Source organism: Ictalurus furcatus, chromosome 14, assembly GCF_023375685.1.
Source record: "Ictalurus furcatus strain D&B chromosome 14, Billie_1.0, whole genome shotgun sequence".
NCBI classification, from domain to species: Eukaryota; Metazoa; Chordata; class Actinopteri; order Siluriformes; family Ictaluridae; genus Ictalurus; species Ictalurus furcatus.
Window position 1 is genome coordinate 19,409,143 of NC_071268.1, and position 22,710 is coordinate 19,431,852.

General features: G+C 38.3%; 1 protein-coding gene across 7 annotated transcripts in view; it reads left to right on the top strand.

Annotated features, from left to right (window-relative positions):
* The first annotated feature begins 1,098 nt into the window (after nt 1–1,098).
* The window catches only part of cadps2 (Ca++-dependent secretion activator 2), a 137,736-nt gene continuing 116,124 nt past the window's right edge, over nt 1,099–22,710 (top strand). For 3 of the 7 annotated variants that reach the window (XM_053642062.1, XM_053642065.1, XM_053642064.1), the window contains exons 1-2: nt 1,100–2,053; nt 20,696–20,809. In XM_053642062.1, the coding sequence (XP_053498037.1) occupies nt 1,727–2,053; nt 20,696–20,809 (441 nt within the window). In that variant the 5' untranslated portion in view covers nt 1,100–1,726. Of the gene's footprint in view, nt 2,054–20,695; nt 20,810–22,710 lie in introns of all 7 variants that reach the window. The other 4 variants (XM_053642066.1, XM_053642067.1, XM_053642063.1 and 1 more) reach the window with 3 other exon arrangements.

Below are 22,710 nucleotides of genomic sequence, written 5' to 3' on the forward strand. Positions count from 1 at the left end.
GACAATTTTGTTGTTGTTTCATATTAATTGAATTCATTAAAGAAATATTAAATAATGGGAAAAAAACTAAAAGAAAGCAAGTGGGCACATCGAATACATCAGGCTTCTTTACGACACATGCCCTCCTGCTTTTCCACCATGGCACTGGGGAGGATGCACTGCGGCACGAGAGGCTGAACTGTGTGGGAGGCTGAAGAGCGTGTCAGCAAGACACTTAAATCCAATAAACATAGCGGTTTCCCTGTGCAATGTGCTTGGTATCCATGATCATGAGTCCATTGTAGAGACCTTGTTCTATTTTCATGTCAAACCATTTTCTTTCACCTCACTTAAATTATACCTAAATAACATTTTCTGTAATTTTTCTCCAAATTTGAGCCTTTTTGGAGGCTGGTACGCAACTAAATAATGTTTTTATTGGTGTAGCCATGAGTTAAAATAACTTCCACTTCTGCCTCTTAGAAATTTGTGATTCAGCACTCTGTGAAATTTGCCTTTTATGGAGTTTCACTGGTGTCAATAAATGCAAATGAGCTTTGTTGTGTATGTGGTGTGTACTGTACTCACATACGTATGTGAGTACACTGAAAATTTCGACTTAAAAAATGTTTCATTTTTCGACCCATTAATAACAAATAATAAATAAATGCAAACAATTTAGCATCCACAATGAAGTCAGAGAAGTTTGTCTGAAGGTTCTGCACAATATTAACCCCACATTTTGTGGATTGTCACTCTGTCTCTGAATTTTGGTTAGACCTTTCAATTTTCTTTGCAAAGAAATCGAACGCTAAATTTAATTCAAAGTTATGTGATATGATATACTATTTCTCAGATAAATATTCTGATATTAAGTACATTTGGAATATTATCATATTAATGGGTAAATATTATATCATAACATAATATGATATGATCCCCAAATGGGAGGGCACAGTGGCTTAGTGGTTAGCATGTTTGCCTCACACCAACAGGGTTAGGGGCTCGATTCCTGCCTCCACCCTGTGTGCACTGAGTTTGCATGTTCTCCCTGTGCTTTCTGGGTTTCCTCCAGGTACTCCGGTTTCCTCCCTTAGTCCAAAGACATACGTTGTAGGCTTTTTGGTAACGCCAAATTGTCTGTCATGTGTGTGAGTGTGTCCTGTGATGGGTTGGCACCCCATCCAGGGTGTCTCCCGCCTTGTGCCCCGAGTCTCCTGAGATAGACTCCAGGTTCCCCAACAACCCTGAGGAGTATAAGCGGTATGGAAAATGGATGGATGGATGGATGGATCCTTAAATGTAATCTTTTAATAGACCTTGCCTAAAACTGTTCTATTTTTGTGACATGAAAGTCTTGACAGATTATACCTGTGTTGTCCTTTTTTTTTTTGGAACTCGTAACGTGCCATGTGTTTGTACATTGATCAGTGTTGCATTAAAAACACAGTGTCGACAGAACAGGTAGTGTTTGTGCTCGTGCTCCTTTAAGAGCGGGTTCTCTCACGTGCTGCAGCGCCACAGGTTTGCTACCTGTCTCTGCGTAACTGCAGTGTGCTCGCGCGCTGAGCTCAGAAACGCGCGGAAACGCGAGTAGAGCGGAACGGTTCCCGGTGTAGCCCCGCCCCCTGAGCCGTGCTCACACGTTTCCACTGCGCTATCAAGTGGACTCGCGTCTGAAAGGCGGAGAGAATCAAAAGACGCTCGCTCTGCTTGTCCGCGAGTTCTCCAAACCCGGGTGTCGACCATGCTGGACCCGTCCTCCAGTGAAGAATCCGAGGCCGAACTTCCACCAGAGGACGAAACGGCGGTCAAAACTCTGTGTGAAAAACTCCCGGGAAAAAAACCCAAGTCGGAAAAAACCGAAAAGAGCTCAGGAGCTGTGCGGACGCACCAGACCAAGAAAGCAGTTCCTCCTCCTGAAGACCAGCAGAAGAAAAACGAGCAGGAAACACTTCAGAGAGAAGAAGCGGAGAGGAAAACCAAACTGCAGATTTATGTGTTTGTCCTGCGGTGCATAGCTTATCCCTTCAACGCCAAACAGCCGACAGACATGGCACGGAGACAGCAGAAGGTGAGTGAGCGAGTGTCCGTGTAGCACAAGTGAAAATAAACACCTGTTACTCTCGGCGCATTTTCTCATCTCTACAACTCCAGTTCAAAACAATAACACAACTAACTGCAGGGGTTTACCACAGCTTACTCCTTCTCTACACACAGCGCAGGTTTATACTTAAATAAATGAGCTTTAATCTTCCGTTTTTATGATGTACACTCAGAAAACTAAAGGGTACTAAACTAGACATTTGTTTGTAAACAAGCTTACCTTTTGAGAGCAAAGCTTTAAAAGGACACTACTGCATATGCACCTTTCTGAGTAGCGACAAGGAAAGGTACAGCTTAGTACCCTATACTCTGAAAGTTTAGTAAAGGAGAAGGGAGAAGTACAACTTTATATTTAAGCTCTAGTAAGTTCTAGACCTTTAGGGCTGTTTCCTACAGTTTCTAGCAGCTTTCAGAGTTCATGGTTTCTCACCTTGCATCCCCTTCTTGTTCATTTCAAGCTATAAGAATTAGTGCCATTAGTGTTGTTGTTGTTTTAAAAAAAAACAAACCAAAAAAAAAAAACTAAGCAACCACGACAGTTAGGTAGCAAAATAACACTCTCATTAACATACTGCAAATAAAAGAAATAGAGGCGCTATAATAAAGGGCAGCTCCAGTTGTATGAGTGTGACATTTAAACCAATATTGACTTTAAAAGTGTCTAATTGCATGCACATGTGCGCCTCAAAGAAAGACTTTATGGATTTGATGTTTCACATGACCTTTCACAGAAAAGAAGATACTCATTTAGATGGTACAGATATATAGCAGTTTGTCAGTGCTGTCATTAGGTTACCTACATGAGGCAAGATAACACACGATGTTAATCCTTTGCACAGGGATGGGGCAAATTATTTGTCTATAAAAACATACAGACTAACTATGCATTTTGCTTTTAGTGCTATATGGAGCCAGGGTCTGATTATAATACGATAACAGTGCACAACACACCTTTTATTGAACGTCAGAGTAGTTTGTTTTGACCCCACAGGCTTCATTTAGTATTTTACTCCTCAGGCAGCCAATAACAGCAAAAAAAATCAGTTCACAGAATTCGATAGCACTAATTCTAAAATCGATTGATCCATCCATTATATATGTCATTATAGATGTGACATTCTTGAAGAAATCCTTCATACACTATAGCACTCACACAGCTGGGTGATTAACTGCTCTGGGACAACTCATTCATTCATCTACAGTAACCGCTTTATCCTGGTCAGAGTTGTGGTGGGAACATTGGGCATGAAGTGGGAATATACCCAGAATGGGATGCCAGTCCATCACAGAGCACCATTCACATACACATGGTCACAGCTAGGAGCAGATTAGGGTAGGCAATCCATCTCCTCTAGAGACCTAGATGGAAATCCATAGGGGCCTCGGGAGAACTCCAGACAGACAGTTCCATAAGCTCAGGAGAGAACCAGGGGCCCTGTAGGTGTGAGGGAACAACACTTCACACTGTACCATCACGCTGCTCTTAAGTGGAAACTGATATAGGAATTGAGAATAAACCAAGAATGGTAGCCGTAAATATTGACTCAAACAGCACTTTCGTTCCGACGCAACCCGCTTTATTTTTCCATGTTACGTTTGACATTTGCATTGAATTGCCTGACTTGCCCTAGTTACATTTTTACATTTTGAAATACAAATGTTTTAAGAGGGTCTGGATAAAGTTTGTGTAATGCAGTTGCACTGTTGTCTAAAAGTGGTGCCAGGCTATGTTGTATGTCCAAAGGAATGATATTGTATGAAACAGGCTGTCTCAGCACAACCTGCTGGCTTCCTTATGCTGGGGTTCTGCTTGTTCTTCGCTGACTTGGATATTAATTATAGCCTCTTTGCATGTACTGCATTACTGTATGACACTGGCATACTGCTGCTGTTTTATTCAATGCTGATATTTCTGTGTGAAAATGCTACCATGCAACTTTTAAATCTATTTAGTGTATAATTGAAAATGGTTTCTTCAAACTCAACATTAGTACATTTGATTCATTCAACCCGTGCAGGGACTTTTATGGCAGATACGCCACATAAATGGATTTTTAAAAATGCACGTGTATGTGTTGATACAGTGAAGTGTTCTGTATGGAAATGTTTATTTCACATTTTTGGAAGGAATCTCAGGCTTTATAACAGGCATTCTAAAAAAAAAGTCTTACAACAGAGGACTTTCCGGTTTCTCTGTAGCATAACAAGCAGTATTTTAATGTTGTATATGTATATACAGTCTGTAATGTAAGTGATAATGTTAACTAACTTGTTCCTGGAAATTCCACAGCATTGAAATGTAATTATAAACAGATAAAACGTATGATTTGATACTTTCATAAAGAAAAAAATAAAATTGACAGATTACTGTGGTATTTGAGGAGTAAAACATTTTCAGGTGTGCTGTTTTTGGAAAATAATCAACACTCCTATCTGTTGGGCCACATCAAACCGCCCTATTGGTGATTATTTTCTATAGGAAATGCTTACCCTTTCTCTTTCTAGAATTCCTTAATTTTAAAAAGTGATGACAGAGCCCAACTAAAGAACACAGCCGAACAATCTGATTTATTTTTCAAATCCAGTTTGTTTGACTCTATTATGCTTTGGGGTTGTGTCATTGCCAGAGGCACAAGAAACATTGTGCAGGTAGATGGAAGAATAATTTACACTAAATATCAACAGATTCTGCGGGCAAATGTGCTCCAAAACATATCTCCAAAACCATTCATTAAAATTCATCAAAGAAGAATAGAATATCCCCTAGCTGGCTACAAAAAGTGTTTGCAAATGGTCATATTTGCCAAAGGGTCTAATGACTTAGTAGGGTGTCCAAACTTTTTCACATGCCACGATTTATTTATTTATTTTCTTATTTTTTAAGTTAATCATATAAAGTAACTGTGCATTAATGTTGGCAGAAAATGATATTTTGTAAAAATCGTTTGCTGCAATGTTTCTTTTCATTTCAAAAATCAACAAAATATGTAAACTGGCCAGGGGTGACCAAAACTTTTGCATACAACTGTATATATAAATAAACTGACCTCAAGACATGATGCTGTTGTTTAGTTTGGGGAGGTTAAATGAAATCTAATGCTCAATAAGGCTTATGTAATCACAGCTTTGAGTTTGTGAAGACTGGACTAACAGGAAGCTGCACTTGCTTATATCCATGTTTGTAATCTGAGTCGGCAAACCGTGTTGAAATGTTACAGAAGCTTTATTTTTTAATTTTCAGAACTGTCAAAGTGAACTGACTTTATATATTAAAGAGCAACAGGATACAGCTTGTACTGTTACTACATTGTCTGTTTTATCTAGTTATTCTAAATTATGTTACTGAAATATTCTTGTGTATTATACACCTTTTTTTTTTTTTTACAGAAATGTTTATTGTTTTAATTGAAAAAATATATTCCAAATGCCCTGCGACGGATTGGCACCCTGTCCAGGGTGTACCCCGCCTTGTGTCCGATGCTCCCTGGGATAGGCTCTAGGTTCCCTGTGACCCAATAGGATAAGCAGTATAGAAGATGGATGGATGGATATTCCTAATGAACAAAAAAAAACCCCCAATTATTTGATTTATTTGCTATACAATGAAGACATTTGGGTTTGAGATCAAATCATTGTCTATGGGAGAAAAGCAAGTCATTCTAAAACTGTGAAAAGAGGGAAACTTGATCTGAGCCATTGCACAAGCGTTTGGCATAGCCAATACGACAATTTGGAATGTCATGAAAAAGAAAGAAACCACTGGTGTGTTTCAACAACCAGACATCAAACAGGTCAGCCAAGGAAAACAACAACAGTCGATGACAAACATTGTGAGAGCTGTGAAGAAAAACCCAACAATAGTGAGTGACCTCACCAATAATCTCCACAGGGCAGGGGTGAAGGTATCACAATCCACCTTTTGAAGAAGACTTTGAGAACAAAAATATAAAGGCCATACCACAAGTTTCAAACCACTCATCAGCAGTAAGATTAAGAAGGCCAGATTCGAATATGCAAAGAAATACAGAGATGAGCCACAAAAGTTCTGAAACCAAGATTAACCTCTACCAAGGGATGGAAAGGTCGAAGTGTGGAGCAAGAAAGGATCTGCTCATGATCCAAAACATACAAGCTCATCAGTCAAGCATGGTGGACGTAGTGTCATGGCTTGGGCTTGCATGGCTGCTTCTAGAACAGGCTCAGTAATCGTTATTGATGATTTAAGTCATGATGGTAGTCACAGAATGAATTTAGTAGTGTACAGAAACATTCTGTTTGCCAATTTACAAAGAAATGCATCCAGTGTAATTTGCAGCAAGACAGTGACCCTAAACACACTACCAGCACAACAATGTAGTTCATCAGGGGGAAAAAGTGGAAAGTTTTAGGCCAAGTCAATCACCAGACCTTAACCCAGCACTCATTTCACCTTCTGAAAAGGAGACTGAAGGGAGAAACCCCCAAAAACAAACAACAGCTGAAAGAAGCTGTAGTACAAGCCTGGAAAAGCACCACAAAAGAAGTATGCAGCAGTTTGTTGGTCACTGGGTCACTGGCTTGATGTGGTTATTGCAAGCAAGAGATATGCGGCCAAATATTAAGTGTTATTTACTTTAATTGACTTTAAGACTATCTGTTCCAATATTTTGCTCACCTAAAAATCTGGTAGTCTGTACCAAAGATGCCAGGTTCTAGGCTGTTTAACACATCTAGATGTAAATATAAGGAAGTGTAAGCTAAAATTCTGATCTATTGTTTCATATTCATCTTTTGATCTCAAACCCAAAAGTTTTCTGTGTACAGCAAAAGCAAAAGAAGTGGCCTTGCCATTTCAATACTTTCCGAGGGGACTGTATAAATGATTTAAACATATTAGAACATCCATTAGTAGATTCATATATATATATGCATAATGTGCCTTGCAGCCAACATATTACATATTAGTCTTGCAAGTATAAAAAATTAATCCTTTTTTTTTTTTTTTTTTTACCAGTCAGATTTGAGAATTTGTATTTAGGAGTACTCAAAAGTGTGACTGGTAGGTACATGGATGAGTGCATTAATAGATATAGAAAAAAGAGCAAATAATGGAAATTCTGGGCAATGGATTAACATTATGTTGTCGTAGCGCTTATTCTCTCCTGATAATGTCTCTGAAGCAGCATGCATTTGGGCCCCTGGAACATTCGAGCTCTGGTGTTCTCACTTTGTACATAGAATACATTATTTACGTCTGGCTTGCATCTTCATTTATGCTAAACGTGTTTAATTGCAAGGTGACTTTGTATTGCACTACAATTGAAGATTGACTGCACTGTATTTTGTAAGTGTTTTTATTTTCTCTGTTAACTATTGAGTTGGTCTAGTACAAGTAGTTGATATTAAGGCAGTTTTGGTTCAGTGGTTAAGGCTCTGTGCTGAACAGAAGGGTGTCTGGACAGTTTTGTGTTTACATTTAGAAGGATTTTGATGTGTGCTTAGATGAGTAATGTTAGCCCACTTCTCGGCTTCTAGTTAACTTCTAATGAACTAGCTCACTAGGATCAGAAACAGGATTTCACTATCAGTCTTTCTATTGTGACTGTTATATTCTCTGTGATTTTACACTACATGGCCAAAAGTATGTGCGATGTCAATGATGACATGGTTTGCCAAGGTTGATGCAGAAGAACACTAATGGCTTGAGCCCTCACCTTAACCTAACTAAACACCTTGAGGATTAACTGGAATACTGACTGCACCCCAGGCCTCTGCGCCTGTCAACAGTCAGTACTTTTACATGGACAACATTATCACGTGCATTACAGACATGTACAAACCTTAATTAAACTATTAACGTCATGTGAGAGTTTTCACCGCATTTTGCAACAGGACAAGTTCACACACGGCAGTGCTCAACCGTTTGCCGAACACGGCTTCATCGGAAACCACGTACTTACCTACTATATAGTAGGTAAGTATGTGGTTTCGGACACAGCCCACGGCTTCAAGCAGTCATCTATTTGCACGTATAGCATGACAAATAATTAACTGCACTTGAAGCTTTCGTAAAAATTAAAAATGAAACAACTAAAACTGTATACGGTACCATAACGAAGACTAACTGTATGTTGATACGTGAAATTCTGGAGGGAACGTGGGATGGCGTGGGGTGGGGACATAGTGACGTGTGCCGTTAATCGATCTATGTTCTATAACATGTAAAACGGGAACACGAACGGAATATTCTAAAATCAACTCATGTAAACACCTTAATCACAATATTATCTTATTCAGAATAAGCTCAATAATTAGATTACTGCTGTCTATGTCAATGTAGTCACTGTCTGACCTCACTAATGCTCTTGTGGCTGAATGATCATAAATCCCCACAGCCACACGCCAAAACCTAGAGGATAGCCTTCCCAGAAGAGTGGAGGTTATTATAACAGCATGGGTGAGACCAACTGTATGTTAATGCCCATGGTTTTGGCCATAAGGGTTAATTACGAGTAGCCAACTTTTAACAGCTCATATGCAGTGTTCCTGAATTATGTATATAAAGAAATATGTCAGCAGTCTCTGTTTGCAATGGGAGAATATGAAATTGGCACTGTGGTAACAAATCTAATCCAAACAACAGTCTATATAATAAGAAACACACCATTCAAGAGGAGCTGTCCATTTTAAAAGCAAGATTTTGAGTGCAGGGTGTCTTCGGTGTGTCAGCGTTTTATGGCATGCCTTTGTTACTACACTGATTTTGAATTTTCAGCTGGCCAGTGTGTTCCTGGAGTGTGTTTCAGTACATTATTTACATGATAAATGAATTATGAATGATCATGATAAATGATACAAACATTTTGTTTAAATATTCTACATGAGTATCGCTCCAAATTGAACTGTCTGCTGAATAAGTCAAATAAATGCAAATGTAAATATATAACCCCCTGGCAGACTGCTGGCTACTGGCTACTTATGTTCTTTATATTGGATAAGTTGTGCGCGGGCGTGCATGTGTATGCGTGTGCGTATTCCCCTTTCAGCTTCTCCCGCTACCCTATTTTTAATCTATTTGACTCCAACCCTGTTTTGTTCCTTTCTATGCCTCCCTCTATCTTTTTCACTATTGGAAGAATTTGTTTACTCTCATGTGCCTGTTGTTGTAACAAGCTTCCTACATGTGATTCTATGTGACAGGGAATTACAGCTGGGAAATCACACTACATCATGTCCCTGCTCTCCACATATGTCTAATCCTTTGGCACCAGAACATTTGGTTATTTTTGTTCCCACTAGGTTTTGTATAGAAGTTTATATAAGCAGATCTCCCTCCTTCCCACCACTAGAGACATGTTCACTCAAGTGGTTAGACTGACAGGCGAGTGGCTCACCAGAGGCAGTCCCATCCTCTTTGTCATCCCTGTCACTTTCATTCTCTCAATGAGACGCATATCTCTGTACTGAGTTATATAAGCCCATCTCTTTGGTATTCACTGTTGGTGAGTCATGGTGTGGTGCAGTGGGCTTTTTCTTTTCCACATTTTCCTCCATGGAGCACTTTTAGGTTAATATCGTCTCACATGCCTTCAAAGACTTCAGGAAGTCCACTGATAGAAAGTGGGTGTTTTGTTCAACACTGGTTTTGCTTACATGAAAAGAGATCCAAAATTGAAAGTTATTCATTCAAGATTTCAAATGAAGTGTTTAAATGCACTCCAAACTCTGCAAACTGTTAAGAAAAAATCTCTATTTATATGTTGTATGAATTTATATATAAAAAAATGTACAATTGACAATATTTAGTGTCAGCGTTGCCATAACAATGGGAAGCTTGCGAGTCCAAGTAGCTAATGAAAACCTGAACCTGTTGGATGATGATTAACTTGTACTAGAGTGTTAGAAAGAAGAAATAGCTGCACATGATGTAGACCAGACCAGCTCGTCTGTGACACATGGTGGCAGGGGCGGGGATGCTTGCCTCCAGTAATGACTCACTTCGCTTTACTGATGATACTGATGACAGCAATGTCAGGATGATTGCCGAAATATAGAATTTTTATCATCCCCAGTTGGTTTTACATTTAACATTAGAGTGCTGTCTCTTTGCTTCTCTTAATCTTAATGCTTAGTCTTAATCTCATTTATCTTCACTGATGCAACCAATTCAGAGACTGTTTCCTTAAAACCTGTAACTTGTCATCACCTTGCATTCAGCAGCTGAAAGTGACCACTGGAAAACATCACGTAGGACTTACTGTTCGTATTGGTCAGTGTTGGTGGAAAAAAAAAAAAACATGGGTTTTAAACCATTTTAACAAGGGTGACATGGTGGGGCAATTTGTAGTGTTTCTGTCTTACTGTATAGCTCTACAGTCCCCTGTTCAAGACTGAGCTTTGGTTGCTGTCTCTGTGGAGTTTCTGTGTATGTTCTCCCAGTGTTCAAATGGGTTTCCTCCCACTTCTCGAACAAATACAAGTAGGTGGATTGGCACTGCTAAATTGCGTGTGTGAGAGCACCTGTGTGTGTCTTTGTGTATGTGTCTGTGTGTGTTTGGTACCCTGAGATGGAGTGGCATCACATTTAGCGTGTATTTCCACATCATGTCCAACTGTTTCTGGAATAGCCTCTGGGTCCACCATGACCCAGACCCTGACCAGGATAATTCTGATCCTGAAGATGAATGAATAAATGAATACATTTAAAGACAAATGTACATAATTGCTAAGGATTAAATATCTTTAACAGCTAATGTCTTTATTACTGACTACAAATATATTCAGCAAAAAAAGAGAAAGTGCTCTCACATTCAACTGCTTTTATTTCCAGCAAATTTCTTAACATGTGTAAATATTGGTATTAACATAAAAATATTCAACAACTGAAACATAAACTGAACAAGTTTCACAGATATTTGACGAACAGAAATTGAATAATGAGTCCTTTAACAAAAGGGGGGGCAATATTAAAAGTAACAGTCAGTATCTGTGGCCTCCAGCTGCTTTAAGTCCTTCAATGTATCTCATCCTCATTTGGGGATGAGCACTTTGCTCAACTGGGGAAACCACTTGAAGCATTCATTGTGTTGAACTATTTCAGTTGCTTTTGTTTTATTTGTTCATTGCAAACAGCTGAAAGTCTGTAAATTTTGACAACAAACCTGATTTGCAATGGGGGTTGAATAATTTTGATTGTAACTATATATTCCTTGGTCCTACCCATTGTTCTGAATGACTAAGGGAATTTGGCCTATATGTTGCCCCATATTTATACCCCTGTAAAACAGGAAGTCATTGTTGAACTGTTTCCTATTCCTAGTCACCCTGGTGTACTAAATAAATGTAAAATATCAATGGGACTGTAAATGGGAAAATACTGCAAATATATTTTTCTCATTTGAATTCATAGGGGTGCCAATAATTATGGCACACACATTTAACAAAAATATATTTTTTAAACCTCTCTTTGCAATCGTTTGGTATCCATGAGAGCATTTTTGGATGTGTGTGTGTGTGTGTGTGTGTGTGTGTGTGTGTGTGTGTGTGTGTGTGTATAAATATGTATATATGTTTGTGTGTATGTATATATATGTGTGTGTGTGTGTGTATGTGTATATGTATATATATATATATATATATATATATATATATATATATATATATATATATATATATATATAATATAGTGTGTGTATATATTTAAAAGCTTTCTCATGCTTATTGAGCAGAAAGTCCTTCTATGCTGTATTCGATCACAGCCAAGGCATTACGTCAGTGCCATACAGGTGTCAGAGTTTTATTTGACAGATAATTTGTCAGGAATGTATTAATATGCATCTGCAAAGACAACCACATGTAGCTTTATAAATTTATAAAGCACAAATGATATTTCATTTGATTTGATATGATGATATTTCATAGAGATGATGCTGCATCTGAAGGACGAGGCATGAAAGTCAGAGCGATTGCTTATACAGAGTGTCATTCTCAATTTCACACAAACAGATCTGCCATACCGCACGTTTGTTCTATTAATATTTCAGACACACACACAGAGCCTGTCTACTTCACCTATAGGTGGTTAATGACATTACACAGAAATTTCTTAATTGCTGTTCTCATTTTTATTACATCAGATGTAATTTACTCGTCTCCTAATGTCTATTTTAAAAGACATGTTAAATTTAAAAGCAACTAAACAAATTATGTGTACGCTCAGTAGTAGGGGTAAGAGGAACTGTGAATGCAAGGTTTGGAAATTCTGCAAAAAACTTCAAACAAATGAAAGCCAAAAAAAAGGTGGTTACTGTAGTTTTAAAGCATTGTATGTTCTTACTGGACAGCCTACTGAATACACCTCCAGTGGATGTAAAAAGTCTTAACACCCCTATTAAAATGACTGGTTTTTGTGGTGTCAAAAAAATTTAACCTAGATAAATCCTCAGATCCTTTCCCATCAGCAGAGGAAATGTGGGCTTGATTAAGTTTACATGTTTATTACCTTACACTACGTTGTATTTTATGATGACTAGCCTATTTTATTTTGCAGTCTGTTGAACGTATTTTGTTTGATATACTGACGTATAAAATCGTGAACCTTGTATGAAATACGATATACCATTACACCCCATTAACACCCGCTTCTCACTTGATTATATCTGTCCCATCATCTTCCTCTGTGATCTGTGTTTATTGTAATTTATATTTATGCCTTTGCCACAAGGTGGGGAGGTATTGTGTTTTTGGGTTGTCCATCCATCCATCTGAGATCCTCGTTAGTGAGATATCTCAAGAGCGAGTGGCTGAATGTCTGCAGGATGTAACCAGTAGATGAACTGATTAGATTTTGAAATTGAGCCAAACAGCATCAAGGTCACAGCAAGGTCAAATGTCTGAAATAGTTTTTCTTCAAGATCTGCCTTCTCGTTTTAAGGGTAGGTCTGCTATACAAGAAGGACTAGACTTGGTGGCAGAGGCATCCCTGGTGATCCATTGGCGTCTAGTTCGACCTGTTTTTCTATGCTGACTGCTGTGGTGGTGTGTAGTGTAGATCAGTAGACTCCAGACCAGGCTTTTGTAGTAATGGTATTTCCCATTGCATGTGCTTTTTTTGACACCCTCTCAAAGAAGGTAGAATCCTCCACAGCTGGAAACATGGTGTGGGCGCCAAGGCACAGGCACACAGCGTACTTGTGTTTATCAGCAGAGAGCAGACACAAGCTCCAGGCAGACAGGAGTCGTGACAGATGTCAGGGACAGTGGGCTGTTCCTCCTTCACTCTTCCCACCAATCATCTTCTCTGCTCCTCTGTTTGATTACCACTGCGCTCAGAAGAAAGATTAAATCATAGAAATATATCAGGGAGCCAGATTGCAACAGCCAAATGCCACAAGATACATTATAGATGCCGCAGATACTTATATACTGCAAGAATTGTTAAGCATTAGACCACTAAGCGAGCTGGAACTGTTTACGACCATAATTAGAATGGATTGGCGTCTCTCAACATGCTAGTAATGTTGTTTTGTCCTACAGATGTCCTGCAGAGTTCATAATTCATTTGTATGGATTCAGAGAATTAATAACATGATAAATACTGACAAATCATTAGACTTAAAGCTCCAATCATAAAATAAATCTAACAAAAATATTATTTTAAAGTGTAATAACTTTGAATAATCTATGGCTTTAACCCATATTCCATTATGTTCCATTACTAGCATATTTTACTAAATAAATAAATAGAAAGGACCATGTCATCAATGTGTCCTGGAGGGCAAGGGCTTATTTTATTCTGATGCTGTCAAAACACGTTTGTTCAGGTCTATCAGACACAAACACGCTTTTCATTCCCACACTAATGGGAGATCCCCAAAACCAGCCAGTTATAACAGAACAAGCTTTTAATTCCATGAGTAACCCATGCAGCTGCGTCTCATTTTAACACATGCAGAGTGAAACAGAAGATGCAAGAGAGAACAACACAGGCTGTGTTATACAGAACAGCAAAAGGCTTAGCTGACATTAACGTCTGTTGAGTGCACAAAGTCTTGATCAACGATCTTGCACATTTTGTCTGTATTTGTGCTGTGAAAATGACCAAAATTCACACCTATCACTTCTAACAGGAAATGTAAGGAATAACACAAAACAGACCATGTGATTATACAGAAATGTTCTGGAGTATAATTTGGCAATGATTACAGTCTTGACACATTTTAATGGTTTATAGTTCAAACTTAATGTTATGTCTGCATGACAAGTTCCTGAAGTCACTTTGTGGGGGATGGGGGGAGTATGTGCTAACCACTAAGCCACCGTGCCCCCGGGCATTTATATAAAAAAAATGCAGCTTGTTATTTTGCAGAGAAACTGGGAAGTGTAAACTTCTCTAACCTTGAGTCATTGTGACTTTTAGAAAGCACTGATGAAAGCATAAATGTTAAATATATGTCTCCTAACAAAAAACTTATCAACAATTATGTGTTTTTCTTTGTTAAACATGTTGTTGTTTTTTTTAAACTATTTATGATTAGATTATGTGGAACATCCACCATAAAAGTCCCTGTGTAGGAGGTCTTACTATAGAAACAATAACATTAGAATGAGCGCCTTAACAAAAATCTATCGTTCATGTTACAGCCAGAGCTACTTATACAAAAATACTGCACACCTTCTGACCAATCATAAAAAAAGTAAATAATACAGTATTCGTGGACATGAGTTTACTTTCTTTCTTTCTTTTTTAAATACAAAATATATTCTCTTATTATGAACTAGCCCAGACAAATCTTTTTTTTTTTTATTTTTTTATTTCTCATTTGTTAGTTGTCTTCTCTAATCTTGTGTATAAGCTTAATTTTTAAAAAACTGAAAGTTTTCCATTGTTAATATTTAATTATAAAGCAACTGGTGATATGTTTCCTTTCAAATGCGCCATTTTAAATTTGATTTTAAGTGTTTAATTTATTAGTAAATGACAATTAGATTTTAAATACTTAGGAATATATGTAGAGAGAAATCTAAAGAGTCTACACAAAGTCAGCTATGCCAGCCCTTTGGAGAAAGTGGGGACGAATTTGAACGCACAGATGGACCGACCTCTCTCACTTTTAGAATTAATGCAATAAAAAATGAGTGACTTTTGCATTCTATTTCACTATCCTATATAGATTTTCTTCCTATGTGGCATATGTAGGGATGGTGTTAAATCAACTTCCTATATGTACAAAGTATGTACAGTAAGTAAGTCTTCCTGTAAAAAAGATTTGAAAACTTAAGGTCGGACAACCATTTACTAATTATATGAAAATCAACCTTTTTTTATTAAATAATTCATCCATTTATTTATTTGTTTATTTATTTATTAATTCCTTCTTTTTCCAATATTTACTCTTGGCCGATTACCACCCACCAGCCCTCCACTATCATACAACAGCTACCAATCAGGGAAAGTGATGAGCAGTTGAAGCTCAGTGGTTAAGGTATTGGGCTACTGATTGGAAGGTCATGAATTCAAACCCCATCACTGCCAAACTGTTGGGCTCTTGAGCAAGGCCCTTAACCCTCAGATGTCTGCTAAATGCCATAAATGTAAATGTGATGTCTCTGAACGTGAAGTCAGACAAACAAATCTTTTCAAACTGCTGCTCCTGCAGAGTAACAAGGCAGCGTAACACAGTCGGAGAAAAGTGCCATCTGCCTTCTCCAGCATGCATGAACTCAGACACTCATGATTGGCTAATGTCATTGTGATTGACAGGACAGCGAGACTATGGCTCTTGGACTCCTGTTCATGGATGGCTGTGGCATCATTGGGATTCGAACTTGCGACCTCTGGACGATAATTTGAATGGTTTTCTGTTGTGCCCTATTCATTTATTTAGAGATAGATCCCTTATTATATAATAATAATAATTAGAGTAATATCCAAAAAGGCTAACCAGTGTGTCACATGGTCAGTGGTGAGGTTTTTATTTTTAATAATATCTGAGCTATCCTCACTGTCAGGCATGCTATTTTTCACATGCTATTTTTATTCAATCATGTCTAATGCTAGAAGGTGCAGATGTCTTTTCTGTTTATCTTAATTTATTTGAGATTTTTACTTCTAGCAGTACTATTTCTCATTTAGTGTCACCTCTTAGAAGACATGTTTATTTAAGCTAACGTTTTCAGATATGGCATCCTTACTCATAATGTAATATTACTCATATTTTCCTTGTTTCCCTTGTATAGTTGTACCCATTTACATTTTATCCTTCTTTTAATTTCTCACTGATCAGATTCCTTTTTTCTTTTTTTTTTCTTTTTTAAATCACTGTTATATAGACCAAACTACCAGAACACAATACAAGGAAACGGCTGAGTAAGCACAGCATACCGGACAGTTTCCTTCCTCCCTCAGGATGCTAGCAGACAATCCCACAGTCTTGTCGCAATGATGAGCTGACAAGGAAGTTGAATGCGATTGCGTCTGTCCAGATGGACTCCCTACTACTCAAAAAAGACATAATATAGACATAACATATAAAGTTTTCTCTAATCTTATGGTGTTTTGTTTTTAGTTTCTAGCAACACACAGGCTTTTTTGGGTAGAATGAGTCTTTGTTGCACTGATAAACTTGTTTGGGTCTTACTGCTTTGGACTGACTGGTTGTGTAACAGAGAGAAATATTAGAAAAAAGCTTTTAGGTCACAATAGATATCATACAGCTTGATGAATGTATGAATGTATAGCCTGATGGACTTCCCAATACTCTAAAAAGACATAACATATAACAAGTTTTCTCTAATCATATGATGTTTGGTTATTAGTGTGCTTGGTCAGTGCCATCTGCTGTACTGGATCAAAAGGCAGCATGAGGCAGAGTTGAGGCTGCATCCATTGCATACATTTCTCACATTTTTTTCTCCTTCAGCTGTGCATGCTGTCATGCTGATGTAAGAGTATGAGCTGCAGCAGTAATTGGTCTATTTTGTGGAATGTTTACACACTTCTGTTTGCTGTAGGAGGGTGTGTGTGTGTGTGTGTGTGTGTGTGTGTGTGTGTGTGTGTGTGTATGTATGTATGTTTGATTACTGGGCTGAACATGGGCAGTTACAGTTAACCAGCTCTATCTTTGGTCTTCCGTTGGACTGCTCTTGAGATTTATTGTAACAGCTGTGTAGGGGATAGATCCAAGTGCTCTCCAAATTTTTTTTGCAATCAGGGACCCTTTTAATTGTAAGATAAATTGCAAATGACCCCCCACTTTATCATTTTAGAAAATGTATAATATTTTGTCTATGTATTCGAGCCATAGAGCTTTATATTCCTGAACGTTCCACTGACGGAACACATTAGGTCCAAGTCAACGTTATTTATCGGCCTACTTGTGTAATGTGAGTGTCGGTTTCAGCCATGATCTCCACTCTTGTTCATCGTGGCCTCCCAACATGGCTGGACTCCATTTCCCAACAGCCACAGCCACATTTCCTCATTCAAGGTCACCAGACATTTAATCACACACACCTGATCCCAGTCACACACACTGCTATAAATAACACTGACAGTCATTCATACAGTGCGAAATCTCACTTCAAGAACATTGTTGCAATGACACCGAGACTTTGGTCTCTTGTTTACGTTCTGTTTTTTTGTCTCGTTAATTTTATACTTTACAATTGGTTTGGCCTAGTTTCCTCTCTTTGTAGATCACCTGGCTCATACCTGTTTTGTTTTTTTTTGTTTTTTTTTGGACTGTGTCTTGGTTTTGCGATTTTGATTGTCTGCCTGTTGTAGTAAAGTTCACCTACACTTGCATCCATGATTTTTTTTTTTAATGAAACCCCATTCAATTCAAGTGCCAATCAAACAGGCTAATAACTACAAGAACATCCATCCATCCATTTTCTCTATGGCTTATCCTACACAGGGTCATTGGGATCCTGGAGCCTATCCCCAGGAGTCTCGGGGCACTAGGCAGGGGGCACCCTGGACCGAGTGCCAATCCATTGCAGGGCACAATTGCACACACGTTCAAATACCCATTCGCACACAATTTGGAAATCCCAATCAGCTTGCAACGCATGTCTTTGGACTGGGGGAGGAAACCAGAGTACCCGGAGGAAACCCCCAAAGCTCTTCTCTAATACGAAGTTCAGCTTTGCAAATATACCTTCCACATTTATACCAGTTACTCATTTACTTCCTACAGGAGAAATGTACTCTCTTTCTTAAATGAGATACTTATCCATTTGTATATTTACTTTTGCACAAAATTCATCATTCCTTAATTCAGAAGAAGGGGAGTGAACAATGAGTGTATAACTTCTGTTGAAGAAATGCAATTAATTTTTGTTCATTTTTATAGTAGCTCCGGTGGTTAGTATTTATAATCTGTTGACACCCCTAATTTGCATTCATTTAAAGAGTGGAAAGTGTGATGTTTGCCCATCTTGAGTGTTAGTGCTTTAGTGAGGCTTTTGTACTTTCATGCTGTTAAAGGACTGCTACGCTATCCTTAATGTGCTACGGATGACTGGCTTGCCATGCTGTAGTTGATGTTGCCATAACAATATTGAGGATTTTCATGCCCAGGAAGGGAAAATAAATCACCATCAATGGTAGAGAAGTGGAAAAAACAGACAAGAGGCAAGAGCTCAGTTGAGCCAGTTTTTATAGACATTGAATCAATAACTGTCTTAAACTCTATTATTATTATAATTATTATTATTATTATTATTATTATTATTATCTGATGGGTGGATTAAAATGAACCCTTATCCCATGACCTGGTTCTCTGACATTTATGGACAATTCATTGCTTGCATATGCATGTCTTACTGTGAATTCTCCTCACCTCCATTTTAAATGAGTGGTAACAAATCTAAAATGTATCACCTGGTGGTTCCCTGTTTGTCTCTTTGTATCACAACTCTAAGCTAACGAAGGTTAACTGCAGCACCTGAGGATAAACTGGATATTACCAACCATAGAGCCATCAAAAAAATATGCATGTGTTCTTATGTGCACCATATCCAAACCAATAAATAAGTAAATCATATTTCAATATATTGTAGTGTTTAATTGTTTTAGGTATCCAAAAAGTTGTGTGTTGGGCTTTAGGACATCTTATATTTCTTATGACTGCTGGACCTTCGTCGTCGTCGTTGTTGTTGTGGTGAAATAGTGATATTCCATAGATAAATATCATTTCAGGATATTTTCAAAACGTGTGCCTCTGTCTGATTGTTAAAAATGCTTGTAAAAAATGTTAATGCCTGTTGCTAATTTACACCTGTTTTAAACTTGGCACTGCTATTTGTTCAGATTTTAGTATCTTAAATGGTATATGTAATCAATCTCACTCCAGTGACTTTGCACTTTTTTTCATGATGTATGATACATATGCATCACATTGCTGTGTACATGGCACATGAACTGTATGCATAGACTCTTACACCAGGTTCAAACACACATGGTTTTTGGGTAGCATGAGTCTTTGATGCGCTTAAAAGCATAGTTTGTCTGCCTCTCGCTGTATTGGACTGACTGGTTGTGTAACAGAGAGAAATATTAGAAAGAAGCTTTTTGTTCAGAATAGACCTCCTACAGCTTGATGAATGTATTGTTCAATGTATAAAGGAGTGGAAAAAGGAGTTTTCATAATGGATATCTTTCTTTAAATAGATGAGGAAGGTGAAGCCCCAGAGAGATGGAGCTCAGCAGCGAGAGAGAGAGAGAGAGAGAGCACTGAAGTGAATGGCAGGCTTGTAGGGATGAAATGATGCACTATGTCTGGCTGCTGCTCTCCTTGCCCAGTGCTTGATTGCACCTCTTAATGATTGTGGCTGTCTGTAGTCCACATTAGTGCTGCTCCAGCAGTCACTTTCACATTCTCCCTGGGATAAACAATACCGGGCAGGAAGTATTATAAAAAGTATAATTTGGATGTAAATACAATATGGAAGGAAGTTGAGTCTAAATATCATACAGAAAAGTGTTTTTGTGTGTAAAAGCCTATTACTATAGGACTTTATGCCTCACATTACTATTTTACAATGTCTGAGAGCAGAAATATGCAGTCAACAATAACCATATCCTCAGTTCTAGATCAAGCGCTTAAGAGTAGGTGCTGGTAAGACTAATGAGTTTAAAGGAGAAGCTTTTGTTATACTTCAATTATGAATTATTGCTTGAGTGTTTATTGTTTGAAGCACCTGTTTTGTACTTTGTCCCATAGGCACTTGCTTCACACTGATCTGCAGAGCACCTGCAAGCATCACTATCAAAGCTACTATAATCTCTTCCACCGTTTTTCACTGTTATTATGAACTTGGTTTTGTCTTGTGCTTGGAATGTGGGCTGCAATCTTTATACAAGAATTATTGTAAACCCCATATGACACAACACCTCAGTGTTTTTGTTAAGTGCCATCATCATCTTAGTCTTTAAGGCTCAGATTGAGTGTTTGTGCAATTAGAATTATTTTGTATACATTAGCATTAATCAAGCTCAGTTTGTCAAGAGCAGTTAATGTTCATAAATATTTCATTGGGCATTGAGCATTAGTGATTACTATAACCTAATGTGACTCTTTTGCTATTATTAAACAAACTATCACATGCCTTGTTTTCTTTTTCTCAGCTCAACAAACAGCAGCTGCAAGCAGTGAAGGAGAGATTTCAGGCCTTCCTGAAAGGAGAGACGCAGATTGTAGCTGACGAAGCTTTCTACAATGCTGTGCGGAGTTACTACGAGGCAAGACTTTTCGTATTGTTCAACACTCTGCTGCAGTTAGAGAAACATTTAATGGCTTCACATGCATTTGCAGGCATAGTTGTAATGATAATTTTTTGTAATTGTATGTGTGTGGTATGGGAAAGTGTGCACAGTGAATATTTTCTCTATTTAACATTCCCTTACTCAATTTGTTGTGCAATGTCCTCCACTAATATTGGCACCCTTGGTAAATATGAGCAAAGAAGGCTATGAAAAATGGCCTTTATTGTTTAACCTTTTGATCTTTTGTTTAAAAAAAATCACAAAAATACTCTGCTCTCATGGATGTCAAACAATTAGTGCCAAAGACATTTTTGTTAAATATAGGTGTGCTACAATTATTGGCACCCTTTTAATCAATACTGTACTTTGTGCTAACTCCCTTTGCCAAGATAACAGCTCTGAATCTTCTCCTATAATACCTGATGAGGTTGGAGAATACATGGCAAGGGATTGGAGACCATTCCCCCATACCGAATCTCTCCAGATCCTTCAAATGATGCCATGTATCCTGACAATTGGGCGGATGGAGGCATAATAATTTTAATAGCCAATATTGCAGATGAGGTCATCGGTATAGATATTTTGGGCATTGTAATGTATCAAGAAATGTATTTATCTTTGTGATTGTGTTTAAATTATGGTATTTCAGCTTCATTAAAGCTCATTAAATTTACAATGTTTTATACAATTCCTAAACCTATGACTGATCCAGATTATTTCAAAGATCTGTGTCAACCCAGTTGGCAGTGTGTTCAATTGGTATTGGAAAAGAGGTCCACTTGGCGCCTCAGCAAATCTTTCCCAGATCTAGGCTACCACCTTAGGGTGCTGGCTCTACTCTTTGAGCTCATGCACTGTCTTCAGTGTGTCTGCACTGATCTTCAGTGGAAGAAGTTGAGTGGCCTGCACAGATCTCTGACCTAAAAACCCACTGAACACCTTTGGGATGAACTGTAATGGCAACTGTGGAAAGTGGAAAAGCCCTCCCTGAAAGGCTTGTAGGATTTTTGTGGGCATTGGAACATGTAACCGAGTGGCAGTGTGGACAGTACATTGGGGTTTCATGATTTTGAAACCTGTGCTCTCCTTTTCAGAACTTCTTTGGCTTGAGCCCCAAAGAGCACCCACAACACACAGAGTAGATTTTGCAGGGTTGATTTGAACATGCAGAGTGGAATTGGCAGTGTGGATTGTGCTAACCACATTTGACTCGGTGGTTAAATCAGATTGGTGTAGATTTGCTCCATATCCTGAGCTAGATGTCACACTCCTAGGAACAAGGTGTATCAACTCCCTTACAGGGGATCAGCTTGTGTAGATTGGAATGGTTGGCCTCAGCAACATCTGAAATGAGTCTGGGTTAGTCTGCAAACTTCTAGATCATTATAAGCTTGGACTGGACACAGCTGAACACACAACATCCTCACACTCCTCAGATAAGGAGAAAGGAGGATGACAAGTAAATACAAATAAATGGGAAGGACATGAGCCTCTGAGTTGCGTGGTTTCAGCTCTTAAATAATTGATTTTAGCTGAGCCATGTCAGCTGCCAAATTATTAATTTGCCAAGAAAGTAACCGTTTTCTGGACTTATTCTTAAGAGTTGATGCCTGATCGGGGTGTTTGTGACTAGCAAGGTGTTTAGGGTGCCTGACTGGAATCAGACTTGACTGTATCGGTGTCTAAATCTTCCAGAAGTGTGTGCCATGTCAGCATCAGCATTGCCTCGCCAGGGATGTCTGAGTCACTGTATTTCTTACATGTTGCCAAGGCAGTAAGCACATAGCTGGTGCCACTTTTTGGCATCCAAAAGATTCAGACACCAGCTGCACAAGCACGAGGCTTGGAGTATGGGTGATCATTTTGTGTATAGCAAA